The 23,352-nt window shown below is 41.0% G+C and overlaps 1 protein-coding gene across 1 annotated transcript in view; it reads left to right on the top strand.

The window, feature by feature from the left end:
- rem2 (RAS (RAD and GEM)-like GTP binding 2) overlaps positions 1–21,507 on the top strand; it is a 42,050-nt gene extending 20,543 nt beyond the window's left edge. Inside the window, exons 4-5 of the mRNA XM_017723086.2 lie at positions 10,551–10,728; positions 19,362–21,507. Coding sequence (XP_017578575.1) covers positions 10,551–10,728; positions 19,362–19,684 — 501 coding nt within the window. The 3' untranslated portion in view covers positions 19,685–21,507. The remainder of the gene's footprint in view (positions 1–10,550; positions 10,729–19,361) is intronic.
- Positions 21,508–23,352: the final 1,845 nt, after the last annotated feature.

Raw genomic sequence — 23,352 nt, 5'->3', positions numbered from 1 at the left:
TGTTTTAGTGTTTTTAAGTTCTAGGAAAAGCTTTCGGTTTAAAACATTGAGGCATGACTCAGTCCTGTCATACTTAAGTAATTGGAAAGCTGTTTGTTGACTTGAAGTCTGAAGCAGCAGGCCTGGCAGAAGGCAAGGATTTTGTATCTGCAGAGGTGTATGTGCATGTCTTTTGCTTGGGACAAAGGATCTGGACAGTATATTATTGTGGGTAACCAGATTTTTGGACAGCAAGGTTTGAGTTTCTGTTTATACTTGTTTGGACAGAGAGCTTGCTTGGTGTAGAAGAACAATTGGACAGATGGCCTCTTGTATGACTGTCCTAGGGTGCGTTCCTCCTCATTACATTACAGAGAAACAAACTCAGCACAAGGCTAAGCCCCAATATCCAATTATCAGATTTTACTCCTCTTCTGTTCAGGCAAACAAATCAGCGTATCTCTATGTTCTCTCTCTCTCTCTCTCTCTCTCTCTCTCTCTCTCTCTCTCTCTCTCGCTCTCGCTCTCGCTCTCTCTCTGGCTCTCTCTGGCTCAGGAGAGAAGGCCTTGGCTTGATTTTAGTCTAATCTCCTTTTTCCCCTATACCAGTGTCTAGTGTTTGTTCCAGGAAAAGGCGTGTATCTGCATTGAAGCCCATGGGAGACTGGGGTCAGTTGGGATGGGGGGTATTTTAACTGCGTGCCATGTGCACTAAAGACTCTAATCAGCTTTGTTCTGACCCCAAATGAACTTGCTTGGGTTTGTCGTCCAACTAGCTTAACTGAAGCAGCAAAAAGTAGAACACTGAGTGGACAGTCGCAGTGAGGGGTTTTAGAACCATTTTAATTTTAAATCAACTGTTAAATATTAAATATGTTATTTTAATTAAAATCTTAGTGTTTTCAATATCATTGATTTACATAAATTATTAAAAAAAAAAGTTAAGTAAAACAAACTGAATCAGTGCAGCCAGGCTCATGATCAAATATTTAAAATATTTAAAATGATTCAGTGTAATAAGATTACACTATTTTTCCAGGAGTATGGAGAAAACCTGCCTTCTCAGGACAGATTAAACCTGACTTATATCGAGCAGGAGCAGCTGCTTTCAGGTGTTGTAGGTATCGACCTCCAGCATGAGGTATGAAAGCTGTTTATGGAGAGTGGCTTTTAAATAAACAAGTACCTTTGATGTTGCTTTCTTACAGTGACAAAAAGCTGTCTCATTTTTCTGTGCACAAACCAATTCCTTGTGAAATGCTTATAAAAACAGAAAGCAGAGGTTTATTAAATGCTAGTTGATTTGTATTAACTTGCAAATTGTACAAAAACACAAGTTGATTTTCTTACCTTATCAGCTTCATTGTTTTTTGTAAATTTTTGCACATTTCTAATTTGATGCCTGCAACACATTCCAAAAAAATTGGGACTGAGGACGTTTACCACTGTGTTACATCAGTTTTCCTTTTAACAGCACCCAATAAACATTTGGGGACTGAAGATACAAACTGATCCAGTTTGAAAGGCAGAATTTTTTTGCAAGTTGGCTGTTAAAGCAGGCTTCAGCTGTGCAACCATATGGTCCTTCATTGTTGTGTTTTGGACACAATTTCAGTTGGAGACAGGTCTGGGCTGCTGGAAAGCCAGTCTAGCACTTGCACTTTATTACATGTTGTTTTAACACATGCACAATGAGGTTTGGCATTGTCATTTTAACATAAGCATTAATGTGCTTGAAAATTATCATCTAGAAAAGAGAATGTTACTCACATTTTGTTCAGCATTAATTATACCTACACACATGTGTATGTTATTCACTAATACCTCCACACCCGGGCTTTTGAACTTTACACTGGTGACAATCGTGACAGTCTTTTTCTGGACAATCTATTGATTCCAAGCCCAGAGAAGTAGGCAGTGTTTCTGGATGCTATTGACATATGACTTCTACTTTGTGTAGTACAGACTTAACTTATATTTATGGATGCAGCAACTGATGGTGTTCATTGACAGTGATTTGTCAAAGAATTCCTGAACTTACGTGATGATATCCATCACAGAAACATGGCTTTTTGTAATGCAGTGCAGTCTGAAGGGTCGAAGGTTACTGGCATTTAGTTGTGGTATTCAGCCTTTTAACTTTACTCAGAGATTTTTCTGGATGCCGTGAATTTTCTATATTATACATTGAAGAATGCAAATGACCTAAAATTCTTGCAGTCACTTGCTGTGGAATGTTCTTTTTAAACTGAGGAATTTTTAGCAAGGTGGTCAGCCACAACCCATCCTTGCTCGTAAGGAACTAAGCCTTTCTTAGATGCTCATTAAAACCCAAACATGATTGCAATTATTTCATTTATTTTGAATGTTGTTGGGTTTTTTTTTTTTTGTTTTGTTTTGTTTTTTTTGTTGTTGTTTTTGGAATATGTTGCAGACATTGATTTACAAAAAAAATGTCTTTTGTTTCTGTTTCTGAGCTGATTTTGTTCAAATACAGGTCAATCTATATGTATGAAAACATTGCCCCAATGTTTTTGGAAACCTGTTAAATGTTCATCAGTAATTTTAAGCGAGGCAGTATGCTTCTGCATATTACATTTTCATAATTAAAAACCTGCAGCCTTTTTTATCAGCAGGCTGTTAGAAAGCAAGTTTTATTTCTATTTAAATGTACTAGTTTCACCCTGTTTGTGACCATATGTATGAAAAATTACTTTATCATTAAGCCAAATGGCAAAGTAATTATAATAGGAAACATTTTTCAGCCATCTAAAATGCAAATGTTACAGTGGATAAGGTTTCTGGAAGCATAGGTGAAGAATATTTAAAGTAACCTGAAGGTTTTTTGAATAGCCAGTTAATCTGATTCAGCACAAGAGTACAGCATAGTGTCATTAGCATATAGATGAATATTACAAGTGACCATTGAAGCAGTATTATTTATATAAATAGAAAATAAGACAGGACCTAGAATAGATCCCTGTGGAACGCCTTTTGCTATTAGCAGAAAATATGATGACACATCTCCCATCTATGTGCAATCAAGTACTCTCTGTTAAATCATTCTGAAACCATTTACATGTACAGGCATGAAAACGACCATGTAACAGTCTATTTAGGAGCAGGGAATGAACAGCTGCGTCAGAGACTTTGGGTAAGTCAATGGAAAGGGTGGCAGGATGTTGTCCATTATCCGAAGCAGAGATATCATTTACAACCAGAGAGAGGGCTTTGAAAATGCTATGACCGGCCCTGAAACCATACATAAAAGGAACATGAAATCTTTTTGTTTTGTATCACTTTTTTACAACTGATTGTTGCTTTTCTTGTTGCTTGAATATCAGTTATTGTGGTTTAAGGAAAGGCCTTGTATTGATTAAACTGACCATTTTAAGGGGAAACATTTGATTATTTAGCTTGTATTGGCCTAGTCATCATGAAAGTCTGTGGTGCCCTGCATCTTGTTGAACTTAAGGCACCCCTGGTAGAACTCATTATATACACACAGGCCTTGATAATGGTCATGTGGAACCCAAACTGATGTCAAGGTACCTTCAAAAATGCTATGCTCTAAAAACTAAACTAAACATCAAGGCTAGGGATATGCCTTAAAAATGGATCTCAATAATCAATAAGCACCTCGTATAATCAGTAACACCTCGTATCTCCATAATGGTAACTTTACAGGGGAAAGAAAAAGCATACTTTACTTCTAATGCAGGTCAATGGAACCAGATTTCCCCCCCTCAAGTAATTCTGAGACCTCTTTTGGTCCACTCCTCAACATTACACACAATGTAAAGGACAACAGGCAATTTTAAAATTTTATATATACTCATCGGCCACTTCATTGGTAAAAGGTTGGACCCCCTTTTGCTTTCAGAACTGTCTTAATTCTTCGTGGCATACGTGGCGTGCCTAAGTGGGCAAAAATCCCCCAAAAAGTGGGCTAAGTGGGCAAAAATCCCCCAAAAAGAAAAGGGAAAAGTGGTGACATCAACATCTCTTTCTATTATGGCAGTGATTTGTTGAACCAGCTCTGCCGTCTGCTCTGTTCTGCCGTGAGTGGTAGTCTGACATTCAATTTGGAGCATTAAACACAGAGCATTATGAATAATACACTGAACCTGGATTCTACATCTGTACCGGCCTGTAAAAGGGCAGCACTGGTGAACACTGGCACATTTTCATTAGATTACAGTAAAATGAATTGTATGCTGCCTTATATTGGATTATAAGACTTAATAATGTGTATTTACTTGTCATCCAACATTAGCCTCAGATTTATGAGATTAGAATGTAGCAAGTGTCAGAGAGAATTCATTTTAGTGTCTAATCTAATAATCTCTGCACACCAAAAAAAACTTTGCCTTGTTGGCAGCTTGGAGAACATCTGTGGACGTGAAATTTGGCGGACGATTGGGTGGCTGTGTGAACAGTGTGTGTGTGTGTGTGTGTGTGTGTGTGCGTGTTACTAGATTTAAGTTTATGCGTGGGAGAGAGAGAGCTTTTCAAGACGTGACTGGATTTATGTGTGTATATGAGGGCCTAAACGTGTTTATAGTAGGATTGTGCTTGAGAGCTTGGTTAACCATTTGAGTTGCCAGTGCTTGAAGACTGACATCTCTGTTTGTTCTGCTTCATCACCAAAAGATGGAGAATATATACAGTTGAACTAACCACCACTTGTTTTAACACGACAATAAAATAAGGTATTTTGTAACCGTGTATGTACATTACATTGTGCCACTCTGTCCCTGATTGATTGAGGTAATGTTGGTAAGGCACATGTAGCACAGGTTTATAGCTAACTAGGCCAACTATGTTAGTTGATGTTAGCCAGGTCCAGAAACATCATCACAGAACACACATTATCTAAGCCACTTATCCTTCTGGGTAGCCAGGGGGTGCTGGTGCCTATCCCAGCGGTCAATGGATGGAAGGCAGGACACACACTAGACAGGTCAGGTCCAGAAACGGTTGAAATATGCACCGATCAGGCATAACATTGTGACCACCTCCTTGTTTCTACACTCATTGTCCATTTTTTCAGCTCCACTTACTGGTGGATCATTCTCAGTACTGCAGTAACGTTGGCATGGTGGTTGTGTATTAGTGTGTGTGTTGCGCTGCTCTGAGTGGATCAGACACAGCAGTGCTGCAGGAGTTCTTAAACACCTCAGTCTCACTGCTGGACTGAAAATAGTCCACCAATGAAAAATATCCAGCCAACAGCGTCCTGTGACCACTGATGAAGGACTAGAGGATGACCAACACAAACTGTGCCGCAGCAGATGAGCTATTATCTCTGACTTTACATCTACAAGGGGGACTGGAAAGGTAGGAGTGTCTAATAGAGTGGACAGTGAGTGGACACAGTGTTTAAAAACTCCAGCAGCACTGCTGTGTCTGATCCACTCATACCAGTACAACACACACTAACACACCACCACCACGTCAGTGTTACTGCAGTGCTGAGAATGATCAACACCCAAATAGTACCTGCTCTGTGAGGGTCCATGGGGGTCCTGACCACTGAAGAAGAGGGTAAAAGGGGGCTAACAGAGTATCAGAGAAACAGATGGACTACAGTCTGTAACTGTAGAACTACAGAGTGCAGCTATACAGTAAGTGGAGCTGATAAAATGGACAATGAGCATAGAAACAAGGTCATAATGTTATGCCTGATTGGTGTATGTCTCCGACAAACGTAACATGTTGGCACATCATTCAGTGAGGAGAAAAGACAACATGTCCTCAACATCCAATTGATGTTGCTTTTTAATTAAAATGTTAATAAAATGACACTAACAAAATCTCCTTATCGGTAGGTTATGGGGAAGTCAAGGCAGCTAAAGGTGTCCAAGTTGCAAAATGAAATTATAGATGGAAGCGTTTCATCATCATTTTTATTTTGCGTGTTTTCATTTTATCATTTGCAGTTTGTGCAGAAAGTGGATAGAAACATAGCTAAGAAGATAAATGCTATTTGGCTGCTAATGGTGCCCCCTTATGGAGAATCTTCAGCCTGCTAAACACGAATGAGTGAGTTAGTCACGAGGCAGCTCCATGAATTCCTCTGTATCTAAAAATGTAAAACTAAGGAAAAAGTACCTTCAAATTCACCGTCAAGCCTTAAATCCGGTTATGGCTATTTTCCACATATTTATCCAAATAAGAGGTGTCGCGTAACAGCACAGACCTCTGTCTGAGAGAAGTGAAATCCATATGCTGCTTTAGTGTATCTGTGAGTATACGAGTGCTGTTAGAATGAGAGAGAGAGAGAGAGAGAGAGAGAGAGAAAAGATGTGACTTTTCATAGCCATCACTGCGTGTTTATAGTTATGACTATTACAAGATATGAAAGTGTGTGTGTGTGTGTGTGTGTGTGTGTGTGTGTGTGTGCGTGTGTGTGTGTGTGTGTGTGAATGCGTGAGCGGGTGGACTCTTGACAGATGGCCTGCTCTGCAGTAAGCAGTGTAGAGTCCCTTTGCGGTTAGGCGGATGCTACTGTATGCTCTCCCCCTCCCTCTCCTGATGAAAAGACCTTTTAGTTTTGTCAGAAAAGCCCTAGAGAGCCCTCTGTCATGCCGCACACTATCGACCGCTCATCCCCCGTCCACCCTGGTCTGCGACAAACATTACTGCCTGTCCCTGAAAGCATCTTCCCCATCTGCACCCCCCCACCCCCCTTTATCTCCCCTTGGAGTAGTGGAAGGTAGGGCTGAGTAATTTTCACAACTACAAGATTTCATTCAAGTTAAGGTTTTAATAGAATATAAGCTGCACAAAATATTGTTTGTTAATGTTTACCACAATAACTTGCAGTACTTTGCAGAAGGCTGCAAAATGTTTCTGTGCAAGGTGGAACAAAGCAAAGCAAAACATGCACACAATCTAACTAAATGTTCCATGTACCAGGGTGCCCAAACTTTTGAGTATTATTTTGTGTAGATTATGTATTGTCTATACCATGCAGCTCTAATGTGCAAAATGTAAAAATCAAGATTTTTACATTAAAACATTAGTAAATTCTTCAGTTATGTTTGTCAGAGGCAGGAAAGTTTGCGAACAGACTTTTGGTTCGCTTGACAAAGCTGTTGCTATAAAATTCCTAGGTGGTTGTTAATGTGTTGCAGGACTGTTTCTATGGTATCCATGGGGTTTTTAAGGCAATGCTAGACCATTGCTATGTTATCTCAGGTGGTTACTAAGGTGTTGTTGGGCCATTGGTAACCCAGGTGGTGGATGAGGTGTTTCTGGACTGTTTCTCTGGTATCCAGGGGGTTTTTAAGGTGTTGCTGGACCATTGCTGTTACCCCAGGTAGTTGCTAAGGTGTTGCTGGGCCATTGATATCCCAGGTGATCGGTAAGGTGTTTGTAGGCTGTTGCTATGGTATCCAAGGGGTTTTTAGGGTGTTGCTAGACCTTTGCAATCCCAGGTGGTTGCTAAGGTGTTGCTAGGCAATTGCTGTGTTATTTTGGCTAGGTGCTATGGTGTTGCTAGGATCTTGCTGTTATCCTTGTGCTAAGATTGAGAGAGGCAGTACTTCTCTTGTGGATGAACTTGTAACTAAGGTAGTAGTCATGTGAAAGGTAGTTCAGTCATGTGAAATTAGTTTAGATTTGGAAGGTTTGATGTTACAGAAAAAGTTTAACTTTAAAAAGAAAGCATCTAAAATTGAAAGTTTTTGCACTTGGGATGGAAACACCCAGTTGATTCAATACTCAGATTTATCCGATTATAATAAATACAATCTTGAGGAAAGCCTCCTCAGTTTAGAGTTATAGGTGTAAAGGGGGGCAACTCCATATTAAAGTCCATGGTTATGGAATGTCCAGCAACCTCATATAGGTCTGATGAGGTCATACCAAGAATATGCAACATCATGCAGCCTACCTTTGAGTTATCTCTCAAAAACCTGCCTGAACTACAAAACTATTCTGCTGCATCCAATTTTAATTGATTTAATTGATTAAACAGAAATTTAAAATACATTTGAGAGATTTCAAATAAATTTGAGAGATTTCAAATAAATCCTGCCACAAATGGGCACTTAAAGGATACATTATGTCCAGATTAATGCTAGAAATATGGTTTAGGCAGCTTGATGTGAAATGTGTGTTACAGTTTAAACGAGAAAAAATGATTGTAAAATGCCTAAAAGAATTTTCTTTTTTTTTTTTTTTTTTTGGTTACTTCCCTCCAACACACCCTCCCCCACCACAGAGGATCTGGGGCTTCAAATCTTCCCCTCTGGGGCATGGTCCACTTGGATCTGCCTGGATGTGAATTTTTCAGGCAGCTCTCCAGAGGGCATGAATTCACCTTCAGGGCTAGGGATGTAGGACAGAATAAAAAAATATATAAATAAATGCATAAAAAGAGAGGGGGGGGAAGGCGCTAAAGCCTAAGTGCTTGGCCTCTGTACCTCACAGCCTGGAATATTGAGAGAGGTGGAGAAGGCCCTGTTGTGGCCATGAGTAGGGGGATGAATGTGCTCTGCTTTCTTCATCGTAGTTCTTCTTGCTCCTCTGATATGTCTGATTATAGAAGAAAAATCCCTCATAGCAGCTTGTATTGCCTGCGCAGCAGTTTTTACAGTGAGAAAAACAGATTTTGCAGCTTATTTTAGCCTAGGCATGAAGAAAGTTTAGAGGTATAATGTCTATGACTCACTGCATCTCCCTCATTTTAGTCTGTCTCAGTGGTAGAAAGTATTTTACACTCAAAAGCCTTGGAAACAACTGAGGGTGTTCCTCAAGATTCCATGTTAGGGCATGACTCCATTTATGTCAGTTAAACTATTATCTATGCTTGTGAGGAACCTAAACTGAATCAGTGTGGTCATCAAATGGCTCAGTGGGGGGATGGCTGTGTCCTGCTTCACCTTGGCTATTGCATCTTTAAAGCATAGCAGTGTGATGAGATGATGTGACATGACACTTGCGGAGGAGGAACTGCTGGGTATGAGGCATCTGTGTCTACACTTGCGGAACACACCTGAGCTCAGTCTTCTGGGACCATGAACATAGACCCTTACTGTAGATTTCAGGTCATCTCTTTCAATTTCACCAATGCTTTTTAGAGTCTAACAAAAACAGGTCAGCCAGTGGAAAAAAAAAAATTTCTGTTGTGGGAAAATGGGGGGGGGGTTGGGGGGGCTTTTGGCCTGAAATGTGCTTACAATTTAAAAGGTAGCTGGCAGCTTTAGTTTGTGAAAAAAGAGCAATTAGTGGAGTTTTCTTATAACATTCTTTAAATAAAGTTAAACCTTTATACCCTTAAAGTATACACTCTAGTCAGAAGTGTATGGGCACCCCTTTTAAATAGTGCATTCAGCTATTTTGGCCATAGCCACTGCTAAAAGGTGAATAACATCCAATGTCCATAGACAAACAATGCCATTAGAATGGGTGATGGTTAAGAATTCAGTGACTTTCAATGTGGTGCTGTCATAGGATCCCACCTTTTTAATGAAATGCCAACTGTCAGCTGGAGTGGTGTAAAACGCATTGCTGTTGAACTCTGGAGCACTGAAAATATCAAATTGTCATTGATGAATGACACTTCACTATTTGGCAGTCAGATGCCAGGAGAACACTGCCTACCCCAAAACGGAACCTTGTGGAACACCCTCAGTTATTTGTGAGGCCTGTGAGTTAAACTGCTGAATAAACTGAAATGGGGGAGATGCAGTGAGTCATAGGCATTATCTCTCAAAACTTTTATGATGACTAGGCTAAAACAAGCTGCAAAGTCTGTTTTTCTCTGCTGCACAGGCAGTACAAGCGGCTACAGTGGATTTTCCTTCTTTAATCAAAGTTTGAAGTAGGTAAAGCCCCCCTACTCTTTGCCACACCAGGGCCTTCTCTATTTCTCGCACTCTTCAGTGTTCCCAGTGACCACCAAACTAGTAATTACGATTTAGTGATTTAGTGATTCCTGGTGAAATGACAGGTTTTGTTGACTTGCTAAGTAAAAATAAGCAGTAAACACATCTTCTACACAGGACATAACTGCACACATTTCAGTGCATCATTACTGTTTACTTGCTGACTTTAACATATTGGGGAGGGGGGGGACAAAGTATGGCCTGTGCAAAAGTTCCAGTCAAGGGAAATCCTTACATACAATGACAATTCTAAAGAATTGCAGGCTTCTAATTTGTGGCCAGGCCCTTGCCTCTGTGCCAGCATGGCACTGTACCCGTGCACAAGGCGAGGTCCATAAAGCAATGACTGTCCTGCAGAGCCCCAACTTCCAAACCACTTCAACACCTTTGGAATTAATTGTATTGGAATACATTGGAATAAATGTAAGCAAATCCCCACAGCCATGTTCCAGAATGTGGTAGAAAGCCTCCCAGAGGAGTGAAGGCTGTTACAGCAGTGAAGTGGTAACCAACTCCATGGCTATACACATGCTTTTTTGTCATGTGTCGTATGTGTATTTTACAACTGAACAGCATTAATGTAGGTTCAATTATGTGCAACTGCTCAACATTGTACAGCTTGTTCTTGACTGACTCTCATTATGATTGGCCTGTGTGTGTTTGTTTGATTGACAGGACCTGTCCACTCTGCAGTGTGAGGTGTGCATCCTTGTCTTCTCCCTGACAGACAGACGTAGTTTCCACCGCGTGGCTCAACTGCGCCTGTTGCTGAGGGAGAGCCATCCAAACACTCCCATCATCCTTGTGGGCAACAAAAGCGACCTGGTTCGCTCCCGAGAGATCAGCACAGAGGGTGAGGACAATAGCTTGTGATGCTCTCACACTAAAGTACCCATAAATCAACATCTGCTCTGCTTTTTCTCAAACCTTCATATGGCAATGTTATATTTACACAATTATGACCCCTTCAGCTGTGCAACCCTGTGGGGTATTTGTTGTCGAATTTTGAGCTTAAGTCAGATAAGTCATTCTAGCACCCACACTCTCTTATCACACAGCCACACTCTTGTAACGTCTGCAGAATGTGGCTTCAAATTTTCATGAAATAAGCATGGATCTCCCTGAAAAAGATGGCGTCTAGAAGGCAGCATATGTTGCTCCAAAATGTGTTCCGTAATGGTTCTCTGAAGTCCAGTGAAGTATCTTTGGACATTGCTGACATATGGCTTCCACTGTGCATAGTACAGCCTCCTTGCCTTTGTGGATGCAGCAATGGTCGGCATTTATTGACAACCAGGTCTTAATAAGAACATGGGATGGTATCAATCACAGAAAGATGCCAGTTTTTATTGCAGTCCTGTCTTCGGGATCGTTTGAGCTCGTGTGCTCATCTGATGGTAAATGTATCATGTGAGCACAAAATATATGCTGGGAGTGAACCAATAACTCTGTCCTTTGGAGAACACAGAGGGGAATTATCCAGTTAGCACTGCCCTCAGCACATTCTCTTCTACTGCAATGTGGATATGGAAATTTTAAGAATCCATCTTGCAAAACAAGATGTTACTTACTTACACGACCTGCCTATTTACTACATGAATGCTTTGTAAAAGTTGTAGTTATTATCTCTAGGTCTGCAATAAGCGACTATTTTGATAGTTGAACAATTAATTATTGAAATAAATAATGATTATGAACGAATCAGTCAATTACCAAATCGAACTGTCAGCTTTTAAATGCAGCTTGAGGTTTTTTTATGCACTAACAGTGAAAGCAATGAAGATAAATACCTAAATGGCCGTTTGAAACTTGAATGATTTTGTGTAAGAATTACATTTAAACTCATAACTCGTTGTCCAGCTCCCCTGCCTGTTCGTGGAGACCTACCTCCTGAAACCGGAAGTGGTGGCAAACATTCGCAGAGAACTCAAACAGAAGACCGAATTTAAACGCACCGGTGGCCTCGACATTAAGACAGTGATGCACTGTTTAAAACCGTAAACGTTATTGGGAAAGTGAACAGGGTTGTTGTGAATAATAGTTACTTGCTTCTCTAATTCAAATCCATTAAGGATTCCAGAGAGAATTCGTTTCAAAATAGATGTTACAGCTCTTGGCTTGAAGTACAACGGCTTTCAACATTAATATTAGTTACCTAGCACACCTGTTTTACCCAGATGAATCCTCTTCATCCAGTGATCCGACATGTTTCCCCTTCAAATGCTCCAACATGTAGGATGTGCTCCCATGCCAGCTGAGGTCGGCTTTACAGGTAGCACAACTAACAACCTATTTTTGTGAAATACTCTCACACTTGTTTTTGAGGCTGCCGTCACGATTTTCTCACCTCTCCAGTGAGCAGTAAGGTCAAAACATTCAAAACGTATTTGCTCAGCACTAAGATGATTGTTCTACCCCTAATTATCGCACACTGGGATGCAGACTTTGAAGAATCAGTATATTTGACTCTGCTTTGTGCAATGTTCGCCAGTTTAGTCTGTTCGTGCACTGAGTGACGTAGATTCACACATTTCTGCAAAATGGACCTCATTAAAATTCTTATCCTGGTTACGGCTTTGATTGGGAATCACAGCAACAAAATCAGCTGTTAATTGTTGTTTTTCTGAGCTGTTTTTGGTTTTGGAATCATGGTACATTACTCGACAGCCTTTTCACTGCGTTCACGTGGTATAAGGGACTTCTGGCTGGACCAAACTGTAGTAACCTGGAACTTGCCCATGTTCAGTTCTTGTATTTATGGTGTTGTCGGCCATTCAAGTGCATCTTCCACAGTGGTGGACAGTAATGAAATAAATAGAATTAGGATTAGAATTACTGTAATTTAGTAGTTTTTCGTGTATCTGTACTGAAGTTATTCCATTTTGGGCGACTTTTTACTTTCACTCCACTACATTTCAAAGCCAAATATCTGACTTTTTACTCCACTACATCTGTCATTCCTTTTGGTTTATATGTGTAAAAAAATCGTAATGTTAAAACAAAAGCGCAAAGCCAGAGCACCAATCAGGGCCCAGCGGTCACTTTGTTTAGAGCTGGTTTTGACCTGTTGGTCATACCGACCCAGTGCAGCACGCGGTTCAACGTCAGCGCAGCAGCGTAAAACTTTGGGAGAGTCTGTTCAACATAAATGATGAACTAACCTAACTTTGTGTAAATAGAGCTCAATATAGAAATATGTCCACATATGCAGTCGAGACTGACGCGGCTTTTTTCTGAATTTCTACAAACACCAGTTCATTTTATAGTAAATGAGTTTGGGCTGGTTTATGTTTATGAACAGACGCCTACAGATCAACATAGTAAAGGAGCTCATCTGTGATCCTGAGTTTAAAGCCAGTTTTTATTCAACTTAAACTTGGAACTAAGTTGTAAATAAATCTGAAACTGAAACTTTGCTTGTGTGTAAAAAGTGATTTCAGAGCCACTCGGTTCTCCCTGATGGAAACTGTTTACCTTCAGTGTTTTGTGCTTCTGATCATTTTAATAGACGTCAGCGTCACTAATTAATGACGTTCTATTAAAAGACTGGTTTACCAAGAGAGACGCTGGAGGACTTTCACCTAAAGCGAGTTGATGTGTTAACAAAATGTGTTTTATGATCAGACATATTGCTATATGCTTACAGACCAAAAATCTTGAACGTCTCTTTGTATTGTTTTATAAAAATCATTTTTACAGGGTATATCATAGATTTGTGGAAAAATAGATCGACTTTCAGTAGACAAAAAAAATTGTGAGTTCAGCTTCTTTCATCATAGGGATTGAAATGAAAAGATTGTTACAAAAAACAGTAATAAGACAGTCATAGTTACTCTTTTAGTACTTTTACTTTTGATACTTAAGTACATATGGAGACAAATACTTTTGTAGTTTTACTGAAGTGGCGGTCTAAAGGGAGGAACATCTACTTTTACTGGAGTAACATTTTACTTTGGGTGTCTCTACTTTAACTCCATCCACCACTGATCTTCCATATGGTAAACTCTGAAACACGTTTACGAATTTATAAGAGGTGCACACACCGTGAACACTGTGGGGAGACAAATGGAGACTAATTAGAGACCGACTGCAGTCCCACCAGACCCTCATGCTCCTGCATTTAATGTGTTGTAGCAAGCTGAGCGGTCTTAAAACCATTTAAACCGACCGTCTGAGATCCTCCAGGTTGGTCTCTCTTCTCCCGAGGGCTCGTGTCCTTTCTGTTTGCTCTGTTTCTCTGTTGTCTTTGGGGTATTTGTCTGTTTGCTCTGGATTATCTTTCACCCACAGAGCGCTGGTGTTACTATCTTAATGTGCGCAAGTGTGTTTGCCTTGTGCATCTGCCAGTGACAGCACACACACCCCAACACCTCTATTCTCTCCTCTGCTTGGTGTGGCTAATGTTCTTGCGCTGTGTTTGCAGGACTATGATAAGAGAAGACAGAGGGCGAAATAAGCCTGTAAGTGTTTAAATCACAGTAGAACCTTGTGTGGGGGCTTTTTGTGTACTCATGTTGATAACGGTAAGGCTGCAGTCTTTTTTTGGACGGGGGTCTCAAAGGTACGCTGCATGTATTTAAAAATAAAAACCGGAGAGTCTAGACTTCGCCCGAAGCTTGCACAAGAGGTGGGTGTGGCATAGAGAAAGAGAGAGGAAGAAGCAGAGTGGAGAGGACAGAGGGGGGTTATCCGGCTAGCGCTGCCATCAGCACATTCTCTTCTCCCCCGGTGTGGCCATCGATATGGAAATTTAAGGAATCCATCTTCATCTTCCCTCCTCTCTTCTTTTCTGCTGTTCAGATTTTTATGTGTATATATTAGACCAAGGTATTTGGTATGGACATTGCTTGAGATTAGACTGGATCACATATGCATAAAATATCCATAAAACTGAAGAGATTTATCATCTTTCAGGCCACCCTGGAGGAAGAGTCCATCATCTGATGTGCACATCATTTATTGATGTAGATAAGTGACAAAATCTCATTTCTTAGTCCGCCAAGGCGTATGACCGAAGTTTACTTCTCTAAGATTTTTTAAATTATTTTTGAGCTACAGTTACAAGGATTTCACAAACTTACACATGGATGTTGTGTTGTGGCAAAGGAACATCTTGAATAAATGAGTAAAGGAGGATAGGAAGTACAGATGTAGATACAATCAGCATCCTGTCATGCTCTGGATCAAGATGGCAAGAGGAAAACCATCTGAGTGACTTTGAAAGAGGCTACATGATTGGGGCAAAGATGGCAAGAGCTTCAGTCAGTCAGCTCGTCTGGCTAGTGTTTCAATAGAAACAGTGACGAAAGTGACATCTGCAGTTAGATTTCTGGGAAAGACATCAGTAAACGGGGCTGAAAACTGGTCGACGGCACGTGTTCAATGAGCGTGATGCTCTTGCATGAGTGCCATAAGGAAGACCAGAAGAACAGCAGGTGACTGAGAATGCAAATGTAGGACATCATCAGAACAATCCATCCACAATGACATAGAGAGGGATATTGTAGCAAGGGTGCAGTGCATACAAAGACAGATGACCATTTGAGAGTCCAGTGCTATAAAAGCCATTGGCACTGGTCTACAGAGATGTGGATAAAAGTGTTATGGTCAGAAGAATCCTCTTTCACCGTGTTATCTACATGGGTGAGCGTACGCCAAGAGAACAGTATAGGCCTAAGTGCTTGGACCCCTACAGTGAAGAGGTCTGGTCTGTTATGTTATGGGGATAATTTGCTGGCACAGTTTGGGTTTCCCTTAGAGGGAACGGTCAATGCAAATCAATACTGATTAATCACCTTTATCCTATGATAAAGCATTACCTTCCTGATGGGAGCGGTCTCCTCCAGGATAAGTTTCCCCATCCACAAGCACGAGGGGTCACTTAACGATTTGATGAGTATGATAATGATGTATATCATATGCTACAGCCAACAACAACCCTTTCCACTACCATCATCAAAACAACAAATAAGAGAATATTTTTTGGATAGATCCCTCCTGTACAGTTCAAAGAACTTTTAGAATCTTATCTGAAGCTGTTGTCGCATCTCATGGTGGCTCAATACCTTTTTACTTGTTTTCTTTCCTTTTGTCACCCAATAATTTATAACGCACTGTTTTTAACAATGTGATGCACGTTTCTTCACTTTTTATACACAATCACAGCTTCCACAGCTTACTTGTTAGCTACATTATATGGCCAAAAGTAAACAGACACTTGGCCGTCACATCAATATGAGCTTGAACATCCCTTACCAGAGATGGTCAGACACGTGATGTTAGACATTAAGACCTGGCTCACAATTGGCATTCCAGTGCATCCCAAAAGTGTTCAGTGGGGTTGAGGTCCAGGCTCTGTGCAGGCCACTGGAGTTCCTCCACACCAAACTTGTCAAACCCTGTCTTTATGGACCTCACTTTGTGCACAGGGGCTCAGTCATGCTGGCCCAAAGTGTTGCCATAAAGTTGCAAGCACATATTTGTCTAAAATATCTTTCTATGCTGTAGCATTAATTTTACCGTTTACTGGAACTAAGCCCAAACCATGAAAAACAGCCCATTATCCCTCTTCCACCAAACTTTACTGCTGGCACTATGTGGTGGTAAAGGTAACTACTCTTTGCAACTGCCAAACCCAGATTCATCTGTTAGGCTGCCAGTTTCCACTGCTTCACAGTCCAGTGTCTGTGTACTTGGCATTGCACCTAGTGATATTGATCATGAATCTCCATACAGTTCTTGTGCTATTGTTGCTTCCATGTGCAACGTGGAACTCTGCAGTAAGTGATACAGTAGAGGATAAGTGATTTCTACATGCTTCCGAAATCAGCAGCCCTGGTCTGTGAGCTTACTTTGTCTAGCACTTCTTGGCAGAACTATTGTTGCTCCTAGACACTTCCATTTCACAGTAATAGCACTTATAGGTGACTAGGGCAGAACTGGCAGGGCAGAAATCTCACAAACTGACTTGAGGCAAAGGCAGCATCCTATGATAGTGCCACATTCTACTGCAAATTTTTGGGTGAACAGTTCTTATGTGTTTGATATACACCTATTAGCAATGAATGTTGCTGAAAAGTCTGAACTCCATAATTAGGAGGGGTGTCCACAGACTTTATATCAAACATATTCTGGCTGGCGAAATTGGACTGCAGCTTTAAGAATGAGTTCATGTTCACTCAGTGTGCAGCATTTGCTTCTCAATTCCAATAAATGACTGGGTATATGTGACCTTTAATACATACACACACAGACAGTCATCCAACACAGCAGTACATCTTCAATTTACTCCAGTTGGGGAGGAGGCCCTTCATCTTAATGATAACACAATGTGCTATGTTATAACTGCCTTGGTGATAAATGCAACCAACCCCCCCCCCCTCTCTCTCCCCTAGTAAGTGCACCCCTCCCACCCCGTCCTGTCTTGTTCTTTCTCTCCGGCTGTGTCATTCCGCAGCTGAGGTGTTGAGGGGACTCACTCGCTGTCCCACTGAATCAGACGCTGATCCATATCCAAACCTCCTCCTTCCCTCCCTCCTCCATTCGCAGCTCCATCATGTCTTTCTCACCTCTCCTCTGCTTCACTTGGGCCCATTCAATTCATTTGGCTGTCCCAGGCTAAGCTGGAAAGAGGATTGTCAAACGTAATACGTGTATAAGTCACTCACTCTCTCTGGCTCTCTCTCAACCACAGACATGCACGCATATGGGCTTTCAAATCAAATCAGCAAAGTTTTATTGCTTCGCATCAAGTCAGTGAAGCTTTCTTGTCAGAGGAATAAAAAGCATTCAAGTTAATTGAGGTGATAATGGCCTATTGCAAGGATGCTCTGCCCTGGTGCTGGAGTACCTCCACCCTACATGTGTTTGTTGTTCCCGCATTGACATGCCTGGTTTAACACATGATCACGTACGGCTTGTTAATTGGCTGATTAGGTCAGGTGTGTAAAGGGCAGCAGGTCACCTCGACAGGAGAATCAAACCAGAAGGTTGCCGGTTTGAATCCCAGAAATCAGTAGGTATTCCTAGTTGGTGGTTGGGCTGCAGACTGGAGGGTTGCTAACACCAGGATGCTACATATGACCAGCCTGCGGTGTTGTTTCCAGTGCTTGTTGTAAAGCTTTCGATATTTCTTAATGCATCTTTCTCAAATATTTGCTGGACTCAAGTCAGACTCCACATTTGTGTTTCTACAGTGGCAAACCTTGACTGCTAAAGCCAGTCCTTCAGTCCAGGCCATACTTGTCCAAACAATAAAAAAACAAATGATCAAAACCCCTCTGCAATATTCCTAATTAATGCTTGCGACCCTGTAGCATTTCTAATAGTCTGTTGTATGTAATAGTACAGGGTGGGCCATTTATATGGATACACCCAAATAAAATGGGAATGGTTGGTGATATTAACTTCCTGTTTGTGGCACATTAGTATATGGGAGGGGGAAAACTTTTCAAGATGGGTGGTGACCAGGGCAGCCATTTTGAAGTCGGCCATTTTGGATCCAACTTTAGTTTTTTCAATGGGAAGAGGGTCATGTGACATATCAAACTTATTGAGAATTTCACAAGAAAAACAGTGGTGTGCTTGGTTTTAACGTAACTTTATTCTTTCATGAGTTATTTACAAGTTTCTGACCACTTATAAAATGTGTTCAAAGGGAGACCTTGGGGGCCATTCAACTGGCCCACGACGACCAATCCACTTTCCAGGAAACTGTTCATCTAGGAATGCTCGGACCTGACACCCATAATGTGGTGGTGCACCATCTTGCTGGAAAAACTATTCTATTTATATAGAACTTCCAGAAGGTCTAGAGCAGAGTTGATTCCCTGGTCCTGGAGCTCTACCACTCTGAAGAGTTTAGCTCTAATCTAAATAAGGTCTTCCGGGGCATCTAAATATTAGACCCAGGTGTAAAAGTGAACTAAAATTATAGAAATCTATTTTTTTGGTTCTCCTAGAAGACCCTGAAGGTTCCCCACCGGCCTGTCCCTGACTTTTCAGCTATTTTGTCCTATTTTTACTCCACTGTTGTTGTAGTAACGAGAGGCCAGCATGATAAATGATAATGATGGCTGTCAGTGCTTTAAGGTAGCTTAACATGAAAACTAAGGTAGTTTATCAGGCGCTGTCATCAGAGATGTTGGGCTTCATCAATTCTCCATTTGGTTTTAGACAGGTTCAGGAATTTGTTGAGCTACAGTCAGATTAAAATTTACGGCTGTGGGTCACCTTAGGTCATTTAGGTCAGTCTTATAAGCAGATAATAAAACATTTACAGTATATTAATTACCATTTATTAACTTGTTCCTGACCCCAATATTATTAAAGAGAACTAATATTAATTTATGTAAAGATAAGTTGTGTAAGCTTATTATTATTATTATTGTTGTAGCTAAAAATTGCTAATATAACAAGTGATTCTAAACCTTTGAACAGTTTCTAAAAACCTCTTTCTCTTTCTTGCTCTCTCTCTTTTATTCTCAGAGGCTCACTCCAGCGCAATGGTGTTCGACTGCTTGTACCTGGAGCTGTCTGTCTCACTGGACCACCGCACAAATGACCTCCTGGAGGCAGCGGTCCGGGCTGCCCGGGGCCACAGCCTGGGGCCTGGCTGGACGGAGGGTTCCCCAGGAGCCGGCCGACGTCAGAGCCTGACCAGCAGGGCCAAGCGCTTCCTGTCCGGGCTGGTGCCGCGGTCACACCATGGGCGGGACAGGGACCGAGAGCGGGACCTCAGCAGACACCGGGCCAGCAGGATGCTGAGACAAAAATCACGTTCCTGCCACGACCTCAGCGCTCTGATGTGACATGGAGAGAATAGGCGAATAGAAAGAGAGAAGAAAAAACTGGAGAAATGATCTAAAAGAGGACAGTCAATGAGACATAACAGCAGGGCCGCTGTTCCATAACAAATACATATTTTCACATCTTTTTTCCTTTGGTTGGTGATCAGAACTGACCGCATATGAGGAAGCCATACTAAGAAAGTTACACTCCTTGACCAGCATGTAGTATACATGTAGTTAGTATGTAGTCTTCACCATTTTGAAGATAAATCAATGGCGGATTTACAGCCCATTCATCACTGATGCAAAAGGGGAGCAGCCATTTGAGCTGGTTCTAATTCTCTCTGAATACTGCATGAAAGTGTAGCTTTGCAGACCATATGGTCAGAATTCTGCTCCTCTCATAGCCTCAGTGATCTGGTCTAATGGGAAAGAGAGAAGGACCAAATGCAGGACATGTCTGCTTGTTTTTCATTGGGTTGGAATGAACCACATTTGCGGAAGCCGTACTGAGAAAGTCTTACTTCTGCACTCACATAGTTTGTAGCTTTTACATTACAGATAAAGTCCACCAGTTTCCCTCAGTTTCTGAATAATTCAGTCCTTACGATGTAAACCAAAAATCTGAATGGTCTCGATATGAAATACTCTGTTCTAGAGAAACTAACAGAGTCAGAATTGTTTACAGTGGTGGTGATGAGAGTCTGAAGAGTTTAACGCCTCTATAAGCTCCCAAACAGGACGTTATTACTCAACATGGCTACAGATCAGCTGCCTAAGACAATACAAATCTGTTACAGTAAATGAAACATAGGAAATTTATGGTAATGTGTGGCCTAATACAGGAAATGTATGGTAACATGAAGATGAATTTGAATGGCTTTAGCCCACTCCTGGTCCTGGAGCCCCTGCCGAGTTTGGCTCCAGTCATAGTCTATCTAATGAAGCCTTCTGAGACATCTGAATAATTGAGCCAAGTGTGCTAGTAGACCAGGGTCAAGACTAGGCACCCATGGCCTAACTGTCATATTATCATTATCTGTTAGGCCAGTTCGGGTATATACTTTATTTCCATAAAAGCTCGATTTAAAATAAAAGCGAAGACATTTATTTTAGGTTTTATTTACTGTGTCAGATTTTCAGTGGCTCAGATGTCTTAGTGTGTTGTTTCAGTATTTCTAGATGAACTTTCTTCTTTACACAATGCCATCTATTTTCTGAAGTGCACCAGTCCCTTTTCCAGCAAAACACCCCCACATGATGCTGCCACCCCCGTGCTTCACAGTTGAGATGGTGTTGGATTAGAGCTGACCATTATGGCCAAACAGTTCCATTGTTGTTTCATCTGACCTTGTGGTATTTTAAGTTGTTTGGAAATTGCTCATGAAGAGGAACTAATGGAGGTCCACTTTTTTTTTTCCTGAGGTCGTGACTGAGTTGCTTGGACTTTCCCATTGTATCAAGGGTAAAAGGTCCAGGGCTCTAAAGGTAGGCACTTAAGTACAGCTGCAGGTACACTTCCAATCAACTCAGAATTAAGACAAATAGCAAATCAGAAGCTTCTAAAGGTTATTACATCCATTTTTTGCAGTCCATGCTGGTCAACTTGGTTCATGTAAATATCTGATCTACTGGAAATCTGATATAGTGAATTTAAGCTGAAAAAAATGGTAAAGATACTGAAATAATAATGGATATATTTGTCTTATAGACATCATGAACTCTGGTTCCTATCATCACCACTGTAAAGAAATCCAAGTCACTAAGTTTCTCTACAATGAACCATTTCATGTCATTTCATGGGGCAGTTACGGGCTGGAGGTTAGGGAATTGGCCTTGTGACCAGAAGGTTGCCGGTTCACTCCCCAGAGCTGACAATACATGACTGAGGTGTCCTTGAGCAAGGCATCTAACCCCCAACTGCTCTCTGGGCGCTGCCCACTGCTCTGGGCAAGTGTGCTCACTGCCCCCTAGTGTGTGTGTGCTCACTAGTGTATGTGGTGTTTCACTTCACAGATGGGTTAAATGTGGAGGTGAAATTTCCCTAAGGGACTAATAAGGGTCTTAATCTTAAAGACGTTCTGAATGCATCTCTAGGACTGAATTATGCAGAAAAATCTGGAAAAAAACATGGAATTCGTCTTTTAAAAGCTAAGAATATCTCACTCATTCCATCAATGTGATATTCTACGGGAACCAAACAGGTTCAGCTGTTGGAGCTGTGCCTAACACTACATGGACACCGCACGGAAACATGGATTTAGAGAAGATATGGCAAGATAACAGATGAAGTTAAAGAGAAGAATGATGAGACCGAGGATGGCAGGAGCAGCAGAGAGATGAAAGGATTGCGAATTTGACAGGTTAGCTAGAGGAAAGATGGAGTGTTGCTGCAACACTTCAGCAGAGAGAGAAATCTGCTGAGGCAATGCATACGTATTGGTCTGATGATGAGAAAGTTAGGTAAGTGAACTTTATAAAGAACTCTGATTATCAAAGAGTGTCATTTTTTCAGATTATTAGTGGTTCTAGCATAGACCCTTTAGTAGTCCTTGTTCAGAAGCATGTTGTTGACTTGAAGGCTCAGGGTAATACACAGTATTGTAGTTAATGCATGGACTTGTAGCTATACCTCACTACTTCTCTGATCACCAACAATGGGCCTAGCATCCGTTTCAGGCCTCAGTAAACTCAGTTTTGCCCAGAAGAAAGAAATCGATAAGTTGGTCCTCAAAAGTGATCGATATTTTTTTTGTTTGTTTTTTGGATTTTTACCCATTTTCCCTCCACTTTTAGTCGTGTACAGTTCAACCAAGCCGGGAAGGTGAAGGCTAGCACAAGCTTGCTCTTGCTTCGAGAAGCTTCATGGCATCTTTTCAAACTGCTGTTAATGCGACGTTATTGGACAGCTCAACACGCTTGGAGGAGAACACTAGCTGCTAATTATGTCAGCTAACAGATGCCCATGTTGGCTAGCATTGGGCTGAGAGATGGAGACGGATAGACGCCCAACCATGGACGGCTATGAGCCCCATCTGAATCTTTTTGACTCTATGTTTTAATAATGATGTGTACTTTAGGATTAATTACCTAAAAGAAATGCTGAACCCTTTAATGGTTTGTAGTTTCTTCGAAGTGGTAGGCACCTGAATGAATATCTTCTTTCTGACATCGGTCTAGATTCCAAACTGTTTACTCATTCATAGAATCAATAGCACATAATGTAAAATCAAATGATGCAAGAGCAATATGAGTTAGCACACACTCCCATACTAAACAGGGACTGTTTTGTAAAGCATAGTCTATTCTTGTTTTGTAAGATACTGAAAAGGGAAGGTGCTGTGCAAATGTCCAAGACCACCTTTCATTTTTTTTTTCATTTCCAGTCAAAGTGGCCCAAGTAAAACTTATTCAGGAAAAAAAACGATAAACATATTTAACTGAAACTACACAGAAGCATTGACAATTAAATATATCACATTTTTTCAGAATGATGCCTTTATTACAGCTTCCATTCTTTATTTAGACTTGCTTTGAGTTTTCAAAGAAGTCTGCAGGGATATTTTTCCACACCTCCAAAGTTCAGTCTTAGAAGTTGGTTGCACATTCAGTAATGTTGAGGTCTATGGTCTGCAAGGTGTTGCGGGTGGTTGTTAGGACTCCGTTTCCTTGTAATAATTTTTTGAACT

Source organism: Pygocentrus nattereri, chromosome 2 (genome assembly GCF_015220715.1).
Source record: "Pygocentrus nattereri isolate fPygNat1 chromosome 2, fPygNat1.pri, whole genome shotgun sequence".
Classification (NCBI taxonomy): Eukaryota; Metazoa; Chordata; class Actinopteri; order Characiformes; family Serrasalmidae; genus Pygocentrus; species Pygocentrus nattereri.
Note: the sequence above shows the minus strand (reverse complement) of the source record. Positions and strands in the feature narration are given on the sequence as shown.